The sequence below is a fragment of the Prionailurus bengalensis genome, chromosome D2 (genome assembly GCF_016509475.1).
Source record: "Prionailurus bengalensis isolate Pbe53 chromosome D2, Fcat_Pben_1.1_paternal_pri, whole genome shotgun sequence".
Taxonomy (NCBI): domain Eukaryota; kingdom Metazoa; phylum Chordata; class Mammalia; order Carnivora; family Felidae; genus Prionailurus; species Prionailurus bengalensis.
In genome coordinates this window covers 71,010,446-71,026,061 of record NC_057351.1, presented here as the reverse complement: position 1 = coordinate 71,026,061, position 15,616 = coordinate 71,010,446, and the positions used below count along the sequence as shown (strand labels likewise).

The window sequence follows — 15,616 nt, the reverse complement described above, 5'->3', positions numbered from 1 at the left end:
CGTCCTCTAAAAAGTGCTCACGGTAGGAGAACTGGACAACCCAAACATCCCTTCGTTTTAATGATCACTCTGGAAAATCTTGACTTAAGACGCCACTCAATTTTAAAGGGCCCGATGAAAGCAAGTGACAAGCTCTCAAATCCGTGGTCTCATGTGGACTTTATATGACACATTTCCCCGGGGGCAGGCTGTGAATCTGTGTAGCGATAGGCAGGTGTCGCTTTGCATTTTCAGCATGGAGCAGATTTATTCTCCATTTGGTGTCCAGGCTTTGTTTTAGATTTTAGTGTGTCGATTGCAGCCCGCAAACACAAAGACACCGAGTGCGTGTCAACCCCGTGTCCGCGAGACCCTGAGACTGAAAGGCTCTGGGCACAGCTCTGCACGTGCACATGGTTCTGGGACCTGAATAGGGAGTGGGTTCAAGCTGTGCACAAATACAGCACGTTCGTGCTACAAATAAACAACTACCCGTCCAGATGGGCTGTGTTCAGAACTCCAGCGGTTGTCCTGAACATCTTCTGGAGCTGGGCTTCGGCACTCTTTGCCTGCCCTCTCGACACATCCTTGGCGAATGAGTAGTTCGTCTTCCTCAGTATCTCATATTCTCCCTGAGTCACATTCCTTGTGTGTCTGACCCCTGGAGAACAATGTGACGCTGTGTGCAAACCCAGTGTTCTGGCCAACAACTCCCGCTTGGTAGAACCTTCACAGCGAATGCTGTCCGTGAGCCCACCCCTGCCCCTTAGCTCTCCACACTGGGCGGGTTTCCTGCGCTTTGTGGCCAGCCTCCGAGTAAATGTTAATGCTGACGGGACTATGAATCTGGCTTGTTTCATTTTCTTCTTTTTATTTTATTTTAGTGTTTATTTTTTGGCTCTGGGTAAAGCAAGATAGAAATGATTGTTAAAGAGGGATTAAAGTAGTCCTCTGGTAATAAAGGGTATTATCCTTGGCATTAATATTATCTTAGCTATTTTAGCTCAGTGGTATAAAATGACTCAAGAGGTACTTTAGTGACTTTTCGAGGACACACAGTTTGTTGCTTGAAGAGAGAAAGATTTAACAGTGAAATGTGGGAAGTCTAATATTCATACCAAGACTGAACAGATTCGTATCATTTACTCTCTGCTGTCACCTTAGTAACTTCATTTGCTCGTCTTTTTATTTTTATTTATTTATTTTTTTTACATTTTATTTATTTTTGAGAAACAGAGTGAGACAAAGTGTGAGTGGGGGAGGGGCAGAGAGAGAAGGAGACAGAATCTGAAGCAGGCTCCAGGCTCTGAGCAAGCAGTCAGCACAGAGCCTGATGTGGGGCTTGAACCCACAAACTGTGAGATCATGACCTGAGCCGAAGTCGGACGCTCAACCGACTGAGCCACCCAGGCACCCCTGCTCAAGTCTTTTTAAGTCCTTCAGTTCTGCCCGTAGCCTTGTGTAAACATAGGATTTACATACAGGTCTTTGCCACAACCGGATAAATGACATATATATCTAGGTATACAAAATCATGTAGGCGGGCGTGGATTCTTACTAGAGTTTTCTAGTGGATATAAGTGTTTTTGCTTAGTTCTGTGATACTTGTACCATCCACGGAAGAGCTTCGTCCTCTGGGAACATGAGGCATTGACACCGAAACAGAAAATGACAGGTAGTATTTCCACTCGTTTCAGAGCGAAGGCTTTTTTTGGTTAATTAAAGGGCTAAAAGTTAAAGGAAACTTCTGCATTTGTACCATAACTTTCAACCTTTCTACTAGTCGGCTTGATTTTCCCTATCTTTGTAGATGACCAAGTATCATTGGATCAACAAAAAATTCAGTGAGTTTTGCTTCTGGATATGGTTTGGCTTTATTCCCCTCTAAATTGCTTAGTTGTTTGGATGTTCTAGAAACATGGCTTGTAACTTAGACTCAAATTCAACGCAGCTTATGGGAAGCACACAGACATGACTTTGAAAGGATAATAGTATGGCCCAAAACAAGAACAGCACTCAGTCAAGAACTAAACATCTCTCCCATCAAAACACGTGTGCCCAGGTAGTGGTCTAGAATTATGGTCTAGACCATAGTGGTCTAGAATTATGACCTTTATAGAGCAAGCTCAGACTGGATGAGGAAGACTCACCTGGAGGTTGGAGTTGTCATAATTCACTTGGGCACAGGGCTTTAACACTCCCCTGTGTTAGGGAGAGAAGGATCTGAGCCATTCTCTGAAGTTCTATCTAATATGACTATGGCTTCTTTCCATTTCTCTTAACTCTTTGCGGGGCACTGTGTCTTTCCAGGTTCCACCGTTTGGCATCCCGACTGTAAGCAATCTACCAAGACGGAGGAAAAGTTGCGGGTAAGGAGACAATTAGAGCTGTAATGCCAGCTGCGTTTATTGGCCGTCAGTGTCACAGTCACTAGTTTTCAGGGCTGGAATTTGGGGGAAATTACTTTCTCATGATCTTTTTTTTTCTCTCATTAACAAACCAAGCTGAAAGACCATTTAGCCAGAGAAGGAAGTTCCCTTCCCTCCTTCGTTAAATCGATTGTGGTTTTTATTCCAAACGCTCGTGTTGGGGAGAAAGTAAGCCTTGCCTCACTAGTCCGGTTCGTAGGAAAGCATTCAAGGGAAAAATCAAACCATACGCACGTGAAAAAATGATTCATCCAGTTCTAGGCCCAACATCTGGTGACCTCACCTGACTTTTTTGTACTTCGGTCCATAATGTACCACCTCAACCCAAATTCTGCATCCGTGCTTAGCTCCTGGTGCATTTTACTGACCTCTTAAATCCAAATTCACCGAGGGGCCTCTGTCTCCAGAAGCTGACGGCTTGTCGGATAAAATCTTTGGGGAAATAATGATGAGCCCAGAAGGGTCAATGTGAATAAGCATCCTGGATGGTTTTGTAACTTAACTCTTAGGGGACATCAGAATGGTTTAGTAACTATCCCTGAACACTGAGCACACGGGCAAAAGGGTAGACGCTCTTCATCTCTCCCTTCTAAAACCTTTTCCCGGCCTTGCTCAAGCCTGACAACACCTCTAGGTGACACTATTTTATCTGTTTCAGAAGCAAAGAGCTGTGCACACGTGTAAGGCATCATCATTATCTGTATCCTGTTCGGAGGCCCCTAGTTTTTTCCCCTGGACTGTGAAATATTTCCTGAGTAATAATCACACTGGATCCCAGTCCACAGCCTCCTGGTTTAGCCAACCCTTGGAAAAACTAGTTTCTGCTCCACTTGGCATCTCAGGGAAAATAATGGTCTGAATTGCTTTTGGAAGCCAAACTCTAGCGTGTGGTGTCACGTCTTCTTGAATTGCCATTGGTAGGCATCAGCAGCTATGTATTGTAATCCCATCAGCATCATACTTTTATGGAGGAGAACAAAAAAAAAACCCCACCTTTTCTCAGAATAACTGAGTAAAACCCAGACAAACTGAAAAGGAATTTGTCCACCAATACCAGGATGGCTTTGGTCTCTGTTTCTACAAAACAACTCCAGCTTGAACACGTGGGTGTAACCCTCAAGTCCATCGACCAGGCTGATGCCCGCTGGAATGGTCACCCATGTTGGGCACCAGAGTCTGCGAGTTTGGAGGAACCATGGATGCTTTGGAAATGGGTTATCTTTATAAAATCCTAGACCGTGAAAGATAGTTATTGTCACTTTTATCGTAAGAATGTAAAATTCATAGTGTAGCTTGGGGCTGCTGCCCAGAAACCACCCAAGTAGCTAGTGACTTTATGCCATCTCTACAGTGTTATTTTCAGTTTTTTGAATAATCATTTTCACTTCATCCCTGATGAACTCTTTTGGGACATGAGGAGAAGAATGTTAATGAGACCAGAGTACATGGAATGTGCGTCTTTTCCCTGTAAGGATTGCTTGAGTTTGCAGATAGTGTTGCTAAAATAATATTAAAAAAAAAAAAGAAAGAAAAAGAAAAAAACACTCTTGATTGCATCTTGATAGAACTCTCTGTATAAGCTTATGAAAACAACTGGTGAAATATTTCTACTCGTTCTGGCCAAGAAGAGCTATTAGTTTTTCTTCCTTTAGTAAAGTTTTCCAGAAAATTCCAAAACGTTTCTCCTAAAGCCAACATTCAACCACTTGGGCGGTCAGGCCAGCCCTCAGCTCGCTCACCTTTGGGAAGCTCAGTAGTGCGAAGGATGGAGCATTCCAGAGGGGAGGAGGTCCCTGTGTGCCCGGAGTGGGGCACTTGCTGACTGACGCTCTTGGGGCTGAAAGGGGAATCAGTTTTTGAATAAGGGAGTAAACGTTGTGCTCTCTTAAGGGTGTGTCTACAAATCACAGACCTTGAGCCAAGATCTCCAAGCCTTTCACAGGGTGTCACATCAGTGCAGTTACCATAGCAAAATGAAAATGTTTTAAGACTCTTTCTGCCACCCCACTGAGTAATCCACATTCTTGGTATTTAAGAACTCACAGGGCGTTTGTAATGACAGAGTCTAAAAGATATCTGTCAATGGCTCCACTGGTTTCTTACTCTTCATATATAAAAATGTCTCAGCCAAAATAAATGGAAAGAAATCATGGGAAGTTAGAATGTGGGTAAATAAACTGTAACTTGAAGGCCAGTTAATATGCTTTTAAACATGCCCCCCCAACACACACACACACACACACACACACACACCCCAACTCTAAAGTGATGCCACTTGATGTTTAGTATCAAATTTGTTTTCCCAAAGGTTTTGTGTTGTGTTGTTTTTTGTGCAGTGTTTCTAAATGGAGGGTATTTCTTTGTTCATTCTTTCCTTGTCTCATGTTTTGTGGCAGCCGCCAAACATTCATCGTTCTTCATCCGATTTCTCTTATCCCAAAAGTCTGGTTCGACGCACAGGACGGTCTCCGTCTCTGCAGGTTGGCACTGTGTCTAAGGCTGAGGCTTAGAGCCGCTGTCCTGGCCCCAGGCTTCTGTGGCTTTCCGTCCCCGTGCTGCTAGTCCCACATAACTTCTCCGGCTCCTGCAGAGGCAGATGCTTTTTCTCACCCCACAGAGTGCATCTCACATTCCGATTCTGGCTGTTTTCTTCTCTCAGTATTGTTTTCATTTAGAGTACTGGCTAAAGCGTCACCTTCCTTAAAGCGAGCACATTAGAAGCTCCCCTTTGGGTCCCGGGTTCACACATTTGTTCGTTGAACAAATGTTTGCCAGGCACCCAGGTATAGTTAGTGCTGGGCTGGATGCTGGTGAATAGCAGGGAAGACAGACACGTCGTTATAAAATGGTACAGAAGCACATCACCCAGACCAAGGCGTGTCAGGTGAGAGAAAGGGTCCCAAGGGGCACTCCCTGGGAACAGTGGTCCTTGAGTTGAATTGTGGAGCCTGGACGGACATGATGAGAAAGGGGTGGGGCTGCTGAGGGGGATCGCAGCAGCATGGAACTGGGGGAACGCAATGCTTGGGTAGGGAGTGGTTCATCTCAAGAAAGCAGCAGGGAAGTGGAGAAAGGAAACGAGAGACCAGGCACCTACTCTGCAGAGGCCAAAGGATTTAAATGTACTCTATTTGCTCTCCCTAAGAATCCCTGGGAGGTAGCTATCCTCACTCCCATTTTACAGATGGAGAGGCTGAGACCGATCACAGTTAGGTACTTTCCCCAGAGGTACACCACCGGTCAGGAGTAGAGCTGAGATTGGAAGCCGGGTCTCTGAGCCCATAACTCATGCTCTTTCCAGCACACCACCGGACATCAGAGAGGAAGTCAGGAAAGCAGAAGGAGAGGAGCATTACACACGGACTAAGTCCGCTGGGGTAAGAAGGAGAGCAGCATGCCCCGCAGGACGACGCAGAAGCAAGGCGAGAGCTCAGCCAGCCCTCCAGATGAGCAGTGAGGCAGGAGACTGTGCTTCCTGCACACACACACACAATATCTTCCGTGGGGGTCTTGAGAACCCACTGAAAGCTGTGAAATGATAATAACTTTCCACAATCCTCTCTCTGCCCAGATGAAACCCAGTTTTTAGCTCTGCTAGCAGTTCAAGGTTACACTAGAGCATTTTAGCCTGGGCTCCGTGTATGCCTGCCAGAACGGCACTAAGGCTGAGAGGTGTTGCTCAGTCTACTTTTATTAAAAGTTTACCTTCTTTTATTAAACGGTTTGGAAGATAGTTAGAAGCATATATTTTTAGAGTGGAAAGAAACCTTTTAGACATCAACCCCCTCAGTTTCCTCATCTATAGCAGGAGGTCAGCCCAAGGCTCCCCGGGCATCAGCGGGCAAGATTTAACTGCAGATTCCAGGCCTCGGCTACGTGGTGTTGGCCCATGATAGCAGCTTGCTCTCCAACTTGCATTTGTCACGTGATCTTCATTCTGTCTTAAAGCTTCAGCTCCAGTAGCAGGGTTTTCACACGCAATGAAGTTCTAGTCTCATGAATCTAGCACAACAGCCAAAGATTGCCCCCCACTGCAAATAGTACCTCCGTTTGGCAAGAAGTTGCTTTTTCAACGGTTTTGGGGTCTTTTTCCCAAAAGTATACATGATAACTCAAATAGGATTCTATTTTGTTAGCCTAAGGCTATAGCCAAATGATGCATTTTCACGACTTGAACAAAAATACCATCATCAAGTGTGAAATTCTTGGTTTGCTCCAGACCCTTAAATTTTAAAGATGGGGTGCATCATAAGCAGTGGTGAGTTAGAGGAGAGAGAGAGAGCTCTGTTTTTAATAACCACTCTCTTCCTATCCTGTTCAAAAGGGACATCTGATTCCCATTATCCAGCCATAAATCTCAATGAAGTCAGCTTGAGCTCCATCACAGAAAGTTGTAAACAGCTTGGGACCTGGCAAAGAAATAGGCCATTTGACAAGGTCTCCCTTCACCCATTGGCCACTGAGGAACAGCTCACCAGCACTTTGAAGAAGCCTGGAAACTCAAGTCACACAGATATGTTGATCTTTCAGATGCCTCATACAAGCGGCTCATTTCACCAAGTAATATCAAACCTTTTTAGTTATTAGGTAAACCAACTGTACTCCTACAGGATAGTCAGCACCCTGTGCCCCGGGAGGAAATGTGTAGGAGGAAAGACATTTCATTATTTATATAATAATGAATTGTTATATTCATTATCGTTCCTTCTTTCCTCATGCTGAGGTATAGGCAAAAGAAAATGATGAAAAGAAAATTACCTAAGGAAGACATGTTCCAGTCTTATTTACTTGGAAAAGTTTTATATAGCAAATTTTGTCTATAGGTAAAACTCAGTACTAACCTTTGTAATGTCTGCTGTAATTCATTATAGACAAAGCACATGATATTCCCAGGACTCAGTTTGTAATAATCTGGAGTGGATCATTTGCTATATTCTTAAAAGGAGCTTCTCTGATGTGCCTTTGGAGACTAAAGCATGAACGGACTGCCGTACAAAATGGGCATGAGATTTTTGTCTTTTGAAACTAACATTCCCTAGCATAACGTATGCACCTGCAAACCTATAATATACCAAACATGTACCGTGTGTGTATATTTTTTTAAAAAGAGCTAATTAGAATCTGTACATACATCTCAAAGGGACAATGTTGGTTTTTGTCTTATTAGCATCACTACAATAACATACCGCCTCGTTCCAGGCTTTCACTTTATTCGAATATTTCATTCTTCTTTGGTGTGTTTTTATAATTCAGGAGTATGTTTAGGGGCTATGACTTATAGCAAAAAGACATTGAGGCTCTTGGCCATAGTAAAGGCTGATGGCATTTGTCACACCGCAGAGAAGGGAATGTGTGCCCCCGGTCCTTCCTGCTTCCTCTGAAACATAAAGTTCCTTTCTCCAAAGGAGTTAATTTCACCCTTTCTGGACTTAGCACTGAACGCTCAGTGTGTGTAGATTTTAAAAGTATTCCTTCTTCTGCAGCTGTTATCACCACCTTGTCTAGTGAACTGGGACAAAAACCCAAGGCAGGTACTGTCAATCACAGCAGCACTTCGTATAAGGTGGCAGTCACCTTATATCATTAGTTGTCCCCTAGGCGTTCATAAACTCTTTCCCTTGTGGCTGCCAGTTGCCTGTAGTTCTCTCCCTTCTTAGAGCATGGCTTCGGGGGAATGCAAAGTAGATGGGTAGTCGTTGCACCCCTGCTCCTGCTGAAAGAGGGGGGGGGGAGGGCAGGGAAGCAGAGAGCTTTTCCAGCACCCCCCGACTGAGAGGGGACCAGACATTGTGGTGGCCCGTAATGAAAGCAAATGGAAAATATAATTTCTCTGCTTCTTCACCAGGCAGAGCTCTGGTAAGTGTTTCATGGTCAGTAGAATGATGAGAGCTGGATGGGAACATAAAAAGATGCCTTCAGGGTGATTTTCACTTTGTGACTGTGCCTTTTAATGGTAGGACAGATGGACCAAGTCAAGGCTTAGAGGAAAAGTCAGCTGCAAGGTAGTTAGAGGGCTTTTAAAAAAGATTTCATGCAGAAAACAAAAAGACGGGTGTTTTCAAAAGACGGGTGTTTACTATAAGTGATCAAAGGCCGTGGGGTTTTTCTCTTCCCCATTGGAATGAGCCACTACTAGTCTTCTGGTGAGACTTCTCTTGGTTGATTTTTTTGTTTTTGTTTTTGAGAAAAATGAAAAACGATTTTGAAATCAAAAGTGAGTCCCTGAACATGTGCTGGGGAAATAAACGTAGGTCATATGGACCCTTTGCTTGCTGAGTATGAGTGTGGACAACCACGTACAATAGAAGGTTCTCAGTGAAGTTCCCTTCCTTCTGTAGCCAAAATAAAGATTCAATTATTTGCCTAATTTTATTAGAAAAATCCTTTGTGGGGCACCTGGGTGGCGCAGTCGGTTAAGCGTCCGACTTCAGCCAGGTCACGATCTCGCGGTCCGTGAGTTCGAGCCCTGCGTCAGGCTCTGGGCTGATGGCTCGGAGCCTGGAGCCTGTTTCCGATTCTGTGTCTCCCTCTCTCTCTCTGCCACTTCCCCGTTCATGCTCTGTCTCTCTCTGTCCCAAAAATAAATAAACATTGAAAAAAAATTAAAAAAAAAAAAAAAGAAAAATCCTTTGAGACATCACAGCCAGTCTATAATCCTTTCTCTATCTACTGTCCCTTCTCCACTCTCGCCTTTTTTTTTTTCCAAAGATGGCATTAAAAAAAAAAGAACCGAACTCTCCCACTGTGCTTTCAAATTGGGTTTTTCCATAAGGCATGAAGGAAAAGGTGCTTAAAGGAAAATAAGTAAATTGCATCAGCTTCTAATAGCTTAATCACAGATCCTGCTTCCTTCCTCTGTAGGACAGAAATGGGCATACCTTTGAGGATACACATTTGAAATTACCTTCCTATATAATACAGCTGACTCTGGAAGAGCATAGGTTTGAACTGCATGGGCACACTCATACACTTTTTTAATGCACAGATATGCTGCAGCACTGTAAATGCATTTTCTCTTCTTTGGGATTTTCTTAATTACGTTTCTTTAGCTTACTTTCTTGTATGAATATAGTATGTGACACATATGACATACAAAACATGTCGCATTCAACTGTTGATGTTCTCAGTAAGGCTTCCTGCTCAACAGTGGGCTATTGATAATTAAGTTTTGGAGGAGTCAAAAGCTACACGTGGATTTCCCCCCGCACAGTGGGTCGATGCTGTGAACCTGGGCACTGTTCAAGGGAGAGCAGTGTAGGCAAGAGAGTACTTCAGTTCCTCATAACTCTCCTAGAGGCTTCCAAAGCCTGCTGACCCATCGGGCTATTGTTTAGTAATTGCTGGGTCACTGTTGTTGACCTGGATACCAGAACAGGTTGAAATAGTAACGTAGGTTAAATAATTGCATATACGGATCATCTGTGGACATGGGGATCCTCTTGTAAAACTTTGCTGTAGCCCAGCACGGTGAGACTAGGGTTCTGTTCCAGGTAAAGAAGAAACCGTCAGCGGGATTTGAGAGAGGGAAAGCGTGGTGGTTAAGGTGTCGCTGTTCAAGTGAAATGAGTTTCAATTGGAGTAGATTTGGGCTGCTCTATTAGAAGATAGCTGTGTGCCTTTTGAACCTGTCTCGGCCCTCAGAGACGCCCAGCAAGTTATTTATCGGTTAATCAGGGGGCAAAATACAGCTGAAAGAATTGAAGGGTTTCTTTTTTTTTTTCTTTTTTTAACATTTATTTATTTTTGAGAGTGCAAGTCGGGGAGAGGCAGAGAGAGAGAGAGAGAGGGAGACACAGAATCGGAAGCAGGCTCCAGGCTCCGAGCTGTCAGCACAGAGCCCGACGTGGGATTAGAACTCACTCACTGTGAGATCATGACGTGAGCCAAAATCGGACACTTAACTGAGCCACACAAGCACCCCAAAAGGGTTTCTTTTAAAAATAAAGATGTTCATTTAAAAAGTTCAACCTGTTTCAAACTCGAGACATTTAGCATTGAAATGTAGAACTCCAAATATTTTAAGATTAAAAGACCCCCTGTAAAAACACCCAAAACAATAGTTCAGTTTTAAAAGCTAATCTTATTATCTTCGTAAAGGAGGGACCTCTAACCTCCACTGGTGGAGCACGTACGTACGCTTCAGGAGCCGTGAGGAACTGTGGCGAACAGGCAAGAATTCACGTGTGCTGTTTAAGCCTTGAGCATAGTTGAAGAAGCCGCAAACCAAGAACCGTTCTGGCAGATAAGACAGGCCTGTGCAAGGTCTTTGCCATCAGGCATGGAAAGGGCATTGATCGGTAAAGCTGAGACCTAAGCAGGAAGTCACCATCGCCGAAGGATGTACAGTCACTTCACAGAGCTCTCCGAAAAGGGGAAGGGCATTTGTCAGTTTGTTCGTCCGACATACTTGACACATCGGAGTTCTGATGGGAAAGTATGCAAGTGCAGTAGCCGTAGACAGCTCTAGAGACATCTAGTCCATGTAGCTCACATTTGAAAGGACTATTCTATCGTGAAGAGCAAAACAGGCAGTGCTCTCCTAAACTATGTGAGATGAACAGACTTAGGAAATCCAGTCTAATGTCCAATGTCTGGAAAATGCTGAAAGTGGGTACTTGCCATATGCTGGGCAGGGTGTTTGAAGCTTTGTAGCTATTGGTTCCTTTGTCCCTCTATTAGGCGTTAGTACCCTCTCCTCCATTCTATAAATGAGAAGCTGAAGCTCAAGAAAGTCCAAAGAAAAACGGAGAGAACGCGAGAAAGGAAAGAAAGAGGAAAACTCCTCTGATGTCACACAAGTAGGGAAGCCAGGATTTGAACCAAATTTCTTGACCCAAAACCAGCCTTTTCACCCCCCTGTCCTATACTACACAGTTGTGTTTTCTCCCATTATTTCATTTTAGACAGGAAAACAGAAGGAAGAAGGGCCATTGTAAGAAAAGAAGGATGTAACTCAACCCATAAGCAGGATTCCTATGGAAATAGAGTTTACAGGAAGGTTAGGAGACCAGAACGAAACAAAAGCAGCAACAGTAAATGCAATGAAACAAGGAGAAGTTTCTGAACCTCCAGGAGACGTCTTGAGCATTTCCCAGTGCTACATGGTCTGAAGGTACTCACGGAAGATTGGTATCTCCACAAGAGCCAGAACATCATTGGATTTGGCGAATAGCCGAACTGATTTTGAACCCTGTCTGCCTATAAAAATCTAAAATATGTATTTTAGAATCAGAGAACCCAGGGCAGGTGTATGCCAGATGGAGGTGGTTCAGATCTGAAAACCCCGAAGAATGAAATGGGACTTGACGGGAATTCAGATCGACCGACAACCCTTCAAACCTTGAGCTCCGCCATATTAATGGTGCAAATGAACCAGCCGAATGCTTCAGAGGGAACCTGCACAACTCAGGTTCCCTAATCTGGTGAAGAAGGACAGAAAGAGAGCCTGAACGGAAACAGGCTGGTTCGGCCAAGGGACCTTTCTCTTCCATGGAGTTCCTCATCCTGGAAGAGAGCATTACAGACCCCGTCCGGGGCATGTGTTCATGTGGCTCTCCAGCGACATTCCTCTCCGTATGTGCAGTACACGAGGGAGCAAGATACCTCAGAGCCATCCCCAGGTGCATCACTACGGGAAAGGCAGAAAGTGTCCCCTGACCCATGTTTGGCAGAGATAGGGTGACTGACATGGGCGAGACCCCAAAGCTCAGCATGTTCCTTGGCTGTTCACACAATGTCCTAATTGTTAATGAAAACAATACTTTGTCATAGCAACGCCAGTAGACTGAAGACGTCTGGCTGTCCCATACTGCACCCTCTCCTGTCGCACCCCGACACGGTGAGCCACAGCAGGGTTCCTCTGGCGTTAATGGCAATGAAAACATTTTCAGTTGGCAGACTCTTCTGGTAGTTGATCTCCAGTTTTTTTCTGTTTTTTTTTTCTCATCTGTCCCATAGCTGTGTTAATGAGAAATAAATGGCGGCATTTACCTTCCAATAGGGGGGAGATTGTAGTGCAGGGGCTAAGAGCTTGGGCTCCGTCTCTAGGGTGTCTGGCTTCATATCCGGACACTTGAGGACTTGTGGAGCCTGGGGCCCGCGTCCTGCTTCCTCATCTGTAAAACAGATGTCTTCCTCAAGGGGTTATGGAGGAGACTGAAGTGAGATCAAGCCTGGGAGATGGTCTGCACGGACCCTGCCACATAGTAAGCAGACGACCCACGTTAGCTCCTGTTAATATTCTTGGGTGGTTACTTACCAAGGTTTCATTCTGATATTGAGTTGGCACGTCTTCGCTCCTGGCCACTTGAAGCTGAAGGGCTACCTGTAGTGAACAGTTCCCCCACAGAGAGGCGTCCTGGCTCAGCTTTATTAAGGGGTGGCCTCTCTTTTTAAAGAAGGGCGACGCTTTGGTTGAGTCACCCTTACCTTTCATTGGGAAGCAGATGGAGGAACTGGGCTTCTTGAGTAGCGTTGTTATGTGAATCCTTCCTTTCTCTGTATACTTAGAATTGAGAATTTCCTCAAATCGAGATAGGCACGTGATTTGAAAATTGAAGTCTAGGAGGAAGGTAGTTGTACGTGGCAGGTTTGGGGGAAGGGGACCAGAAGCAGTGGGCCAGCGTGCACAATGTGATTTCTCCAACCCCTCTCCACCCTGAGTATCTCAAAGACATGAGAACGATACTTCACACCCCTCGAGTGAATTTTATTAGAGTCTAATCACTGCCTGACTTGACTTGGCCGGCTGGGTTTGCTCTCATTACTTCAGACGTGAATTACGTAGTGATGCAACATCCTTATTTTTCGAGGAGGTTTTTGGCTCAGTTACACTCATGTTCAAGGTGACAAATATCAGTAGAAACAGTACCGAAGAGGAAAAATCCCATTTCTAATGTAGAACTGCAAATTTTCATCTCCAAGAAGTATCTGTACAGAGGGCAGCAAGTCTTTCAAGACTAGTCCTTGGGTTTTCTTTGCAGAGCTTTCCAGAATGTGCTGGGCAGGGTGGGAGGCAGTTAACCCTACTTTATACGTTTCCAGCCCACTACCGTCACCACCCCTCACTCTCAGGGTCCTCGAGGCATATATTATAAAGTCTGGTTTCTTTTCTCTTTCTGAGTGGCCAGCCACTAACCTTACCTCAGTGACTCAGTGACTGTGGGGATAGGCTGGAGTCACGGAATTAACGTGAGTCAAGTATCCACAAACCGAGTGTTTACAGACGACAAATTCTGGCTCATTCCCTCAACTAATATTTACGCCTTCTACTTACCTGCATGAAACATTAGGCATGTCCTGTGAGGTCAGAGGTGGTAACTAAAGTTCGTAAGGAAAATACACATGATCCAGAAAACCAACCAACCCACCAGCAAAAAACATGGGAATTATAAATTGTATTCATGAGGGAAAACTAAGAGCAACACTGAGAGAAGATAAGGGTAACCATTCTGGATTGAGAGATCAGGGAGGGCTTCTTTGAGGAGGTGATATTTAAAGCCAAGACTGAAGGAGGAAAAAAAAAATCCAGTAAAACTGGGGCTCAGAGCATTTCAGGCAGAGGGAAGAGCTGAGATAAGAACCCTGAAGCAGGGACGTGCACCATGTTCCATGAGTGATGGTGGGTAGTGAGTGAGAAAGGGGAGAGGAAGGCAGAAGCAAAACCCTGAGGCTTCATTCTAAATGGTTGCTGAAGCCAAAAACAGGGTAGTAACCATCTAAACCCTGTTTTTAAAAGAGTTCTCTGGCCCTTGGGCTCCAGGGGATTTGAAGAGGGCAAGAACAAAGGCAGGAAACCTGCAGAGAAGGTCATTGGAATCGTCCAGATGAGCGGAGGTGGTGACTGGGGCTGGGGTTGTGGCAACAGAAGTGGAGGGAAACGTGTGTGCCTGACGGTAGAGCCAGAAGGCATTGGAGGGGACCAGGAAGAGACGGTAAAAGGAAAAGTCCCCAAATGCATTTTCAAGGCTGATTGCACAGCCACTTCTCCTTTTTCTGTCTTTCTAGGTTATATTTTCCCTTCTTCGGAATAGTCACAAATCTTTTTTTTAGCCAGCTTAGTGTTCAGTAAATGCTAGGGATGCAGGCCAGTCTTGATTCTGAAGCCATGGTGTGAAATCTTACAAGGTGCCATTTACTTTACAGCCTACCAGGACTTCCTCTGAAAGCATTTATTCTAGACCAGGTTCCAGTATCCCTGGCTCCCCAGGTCATACTATCTATGTAAGTATTTGCTTCTGGAAAAGATGCTTCCGGGGCAGGTAAAGTAGCAGATTGTGATAGTGGAGGGGGTAATCCAAAATAGAATAATTGGAAATGACTTCTGTTTCTGTTATGAGATCCAGTTTTCATTTTTGAAGATCAGCCTTCTCAATCATGTTTTCCTTCGGGTAATTAAATTGATATGCGAATGTGGCCATCAATGTCAGTGACCCATAAAATGCAATAATGCTATGCAGGAGTTTAAAAATTGCTGTGCCTAAGTGGGTATAGATACTTGGGGATTAATTATACCTTCCAGAATGCTGATACTGAGTATTCTTAAATTCTGCCGCAAAGGTATTTAAATATTTAGTTGATCAAATATGCAGTTCTTGTTTTTAGCCATCTGGGAGGATTTGTTTTGACCATCTGTTTGAGCTTTTCCATGTCTGTAATAAATTTAGGAAAATTATCCTGAAGGTTTTTAGGCTTTTCTACTTGGTTTATTCTGCATAGACTTTTTCCTAAGCTTCTGATGACTTAAAAAAAAAAATGATTAATATATGGTATAAATTGGCAACTTTCTAAAGCAGAATGCTTTTGTTTTTAAAACTAAGCAAAATGTTTCGGGTTTTGTTTATTTTTAAGGTCTTCACCTTTTGAGCAGGATGTGAAATGTACTAACAATAGTTCCCCAAAGAAATGAGACTGAAGAAGAATTTTTCTTTCTGTTTAACTTTGCCAGGCAAAGGTGGACAATGAAATCCTGGATTATAAGGATTTAGCAGCCATTCCCAAGGTCAAGGCAATATATGATATCGAACGTCCAGATCTTATTACCTATGAGCCTTTCTACACTTCGGGCTATGAGGACAAACAGGAGAGGCAGAGCCTGGGAGAGGTAATAAATTCTAGAAGCTGTGAGTTATACAACAACCTCTCTTTTATGACGTGTGTAAGAAAAACTGATTGGAATCAAAATAAGGCCAGAGGGTCCTTTGGACTGC

The 15,616-nt window shown here is 44.2% G+C and overlaps 1 protein-coding gene across 27 annotated transcripts in view; it reads left to right on the top strand.

Annotated features, from left to right (window-relative positions):
• Window positions 1-15,616, top strand: part of ABLIM1 (actin binding LIM protein 1) — a 300,499-nt gene that overhangs the window by 249,403 nt on the left and 35,480 nt on the right. For 14 of the 27 annotated variants that reach the window (XM_043597630.1, XM_043597622.1, XM_043597642.1 and 11 more), the window contains exons 8-11: window positions 2,290-2,348; window positions 4,805-4,888; window positions 14,553-14,630; window positions 15,355-15,510. In XM_043597630.1, the coding sequence (XP_043453565.1) occupies window positions 2,290-2,348; window positions 4,805-4,888; window positions 14,553-14,630; window positions 15,355-15,510 (377 nt within the window). The remainder of the gene's footprint in view (window positions 1-2,289; window positions 2,349-4,804; window positions 4,889-14,552; window positions 14,631-15,354; window positions 15,511-15,616) is intronic. The other 13 variants (XM_043597635.1, XM_043597643.1, XM_043597641.1 and 10 more) reach the window with 1 other exon arrangement.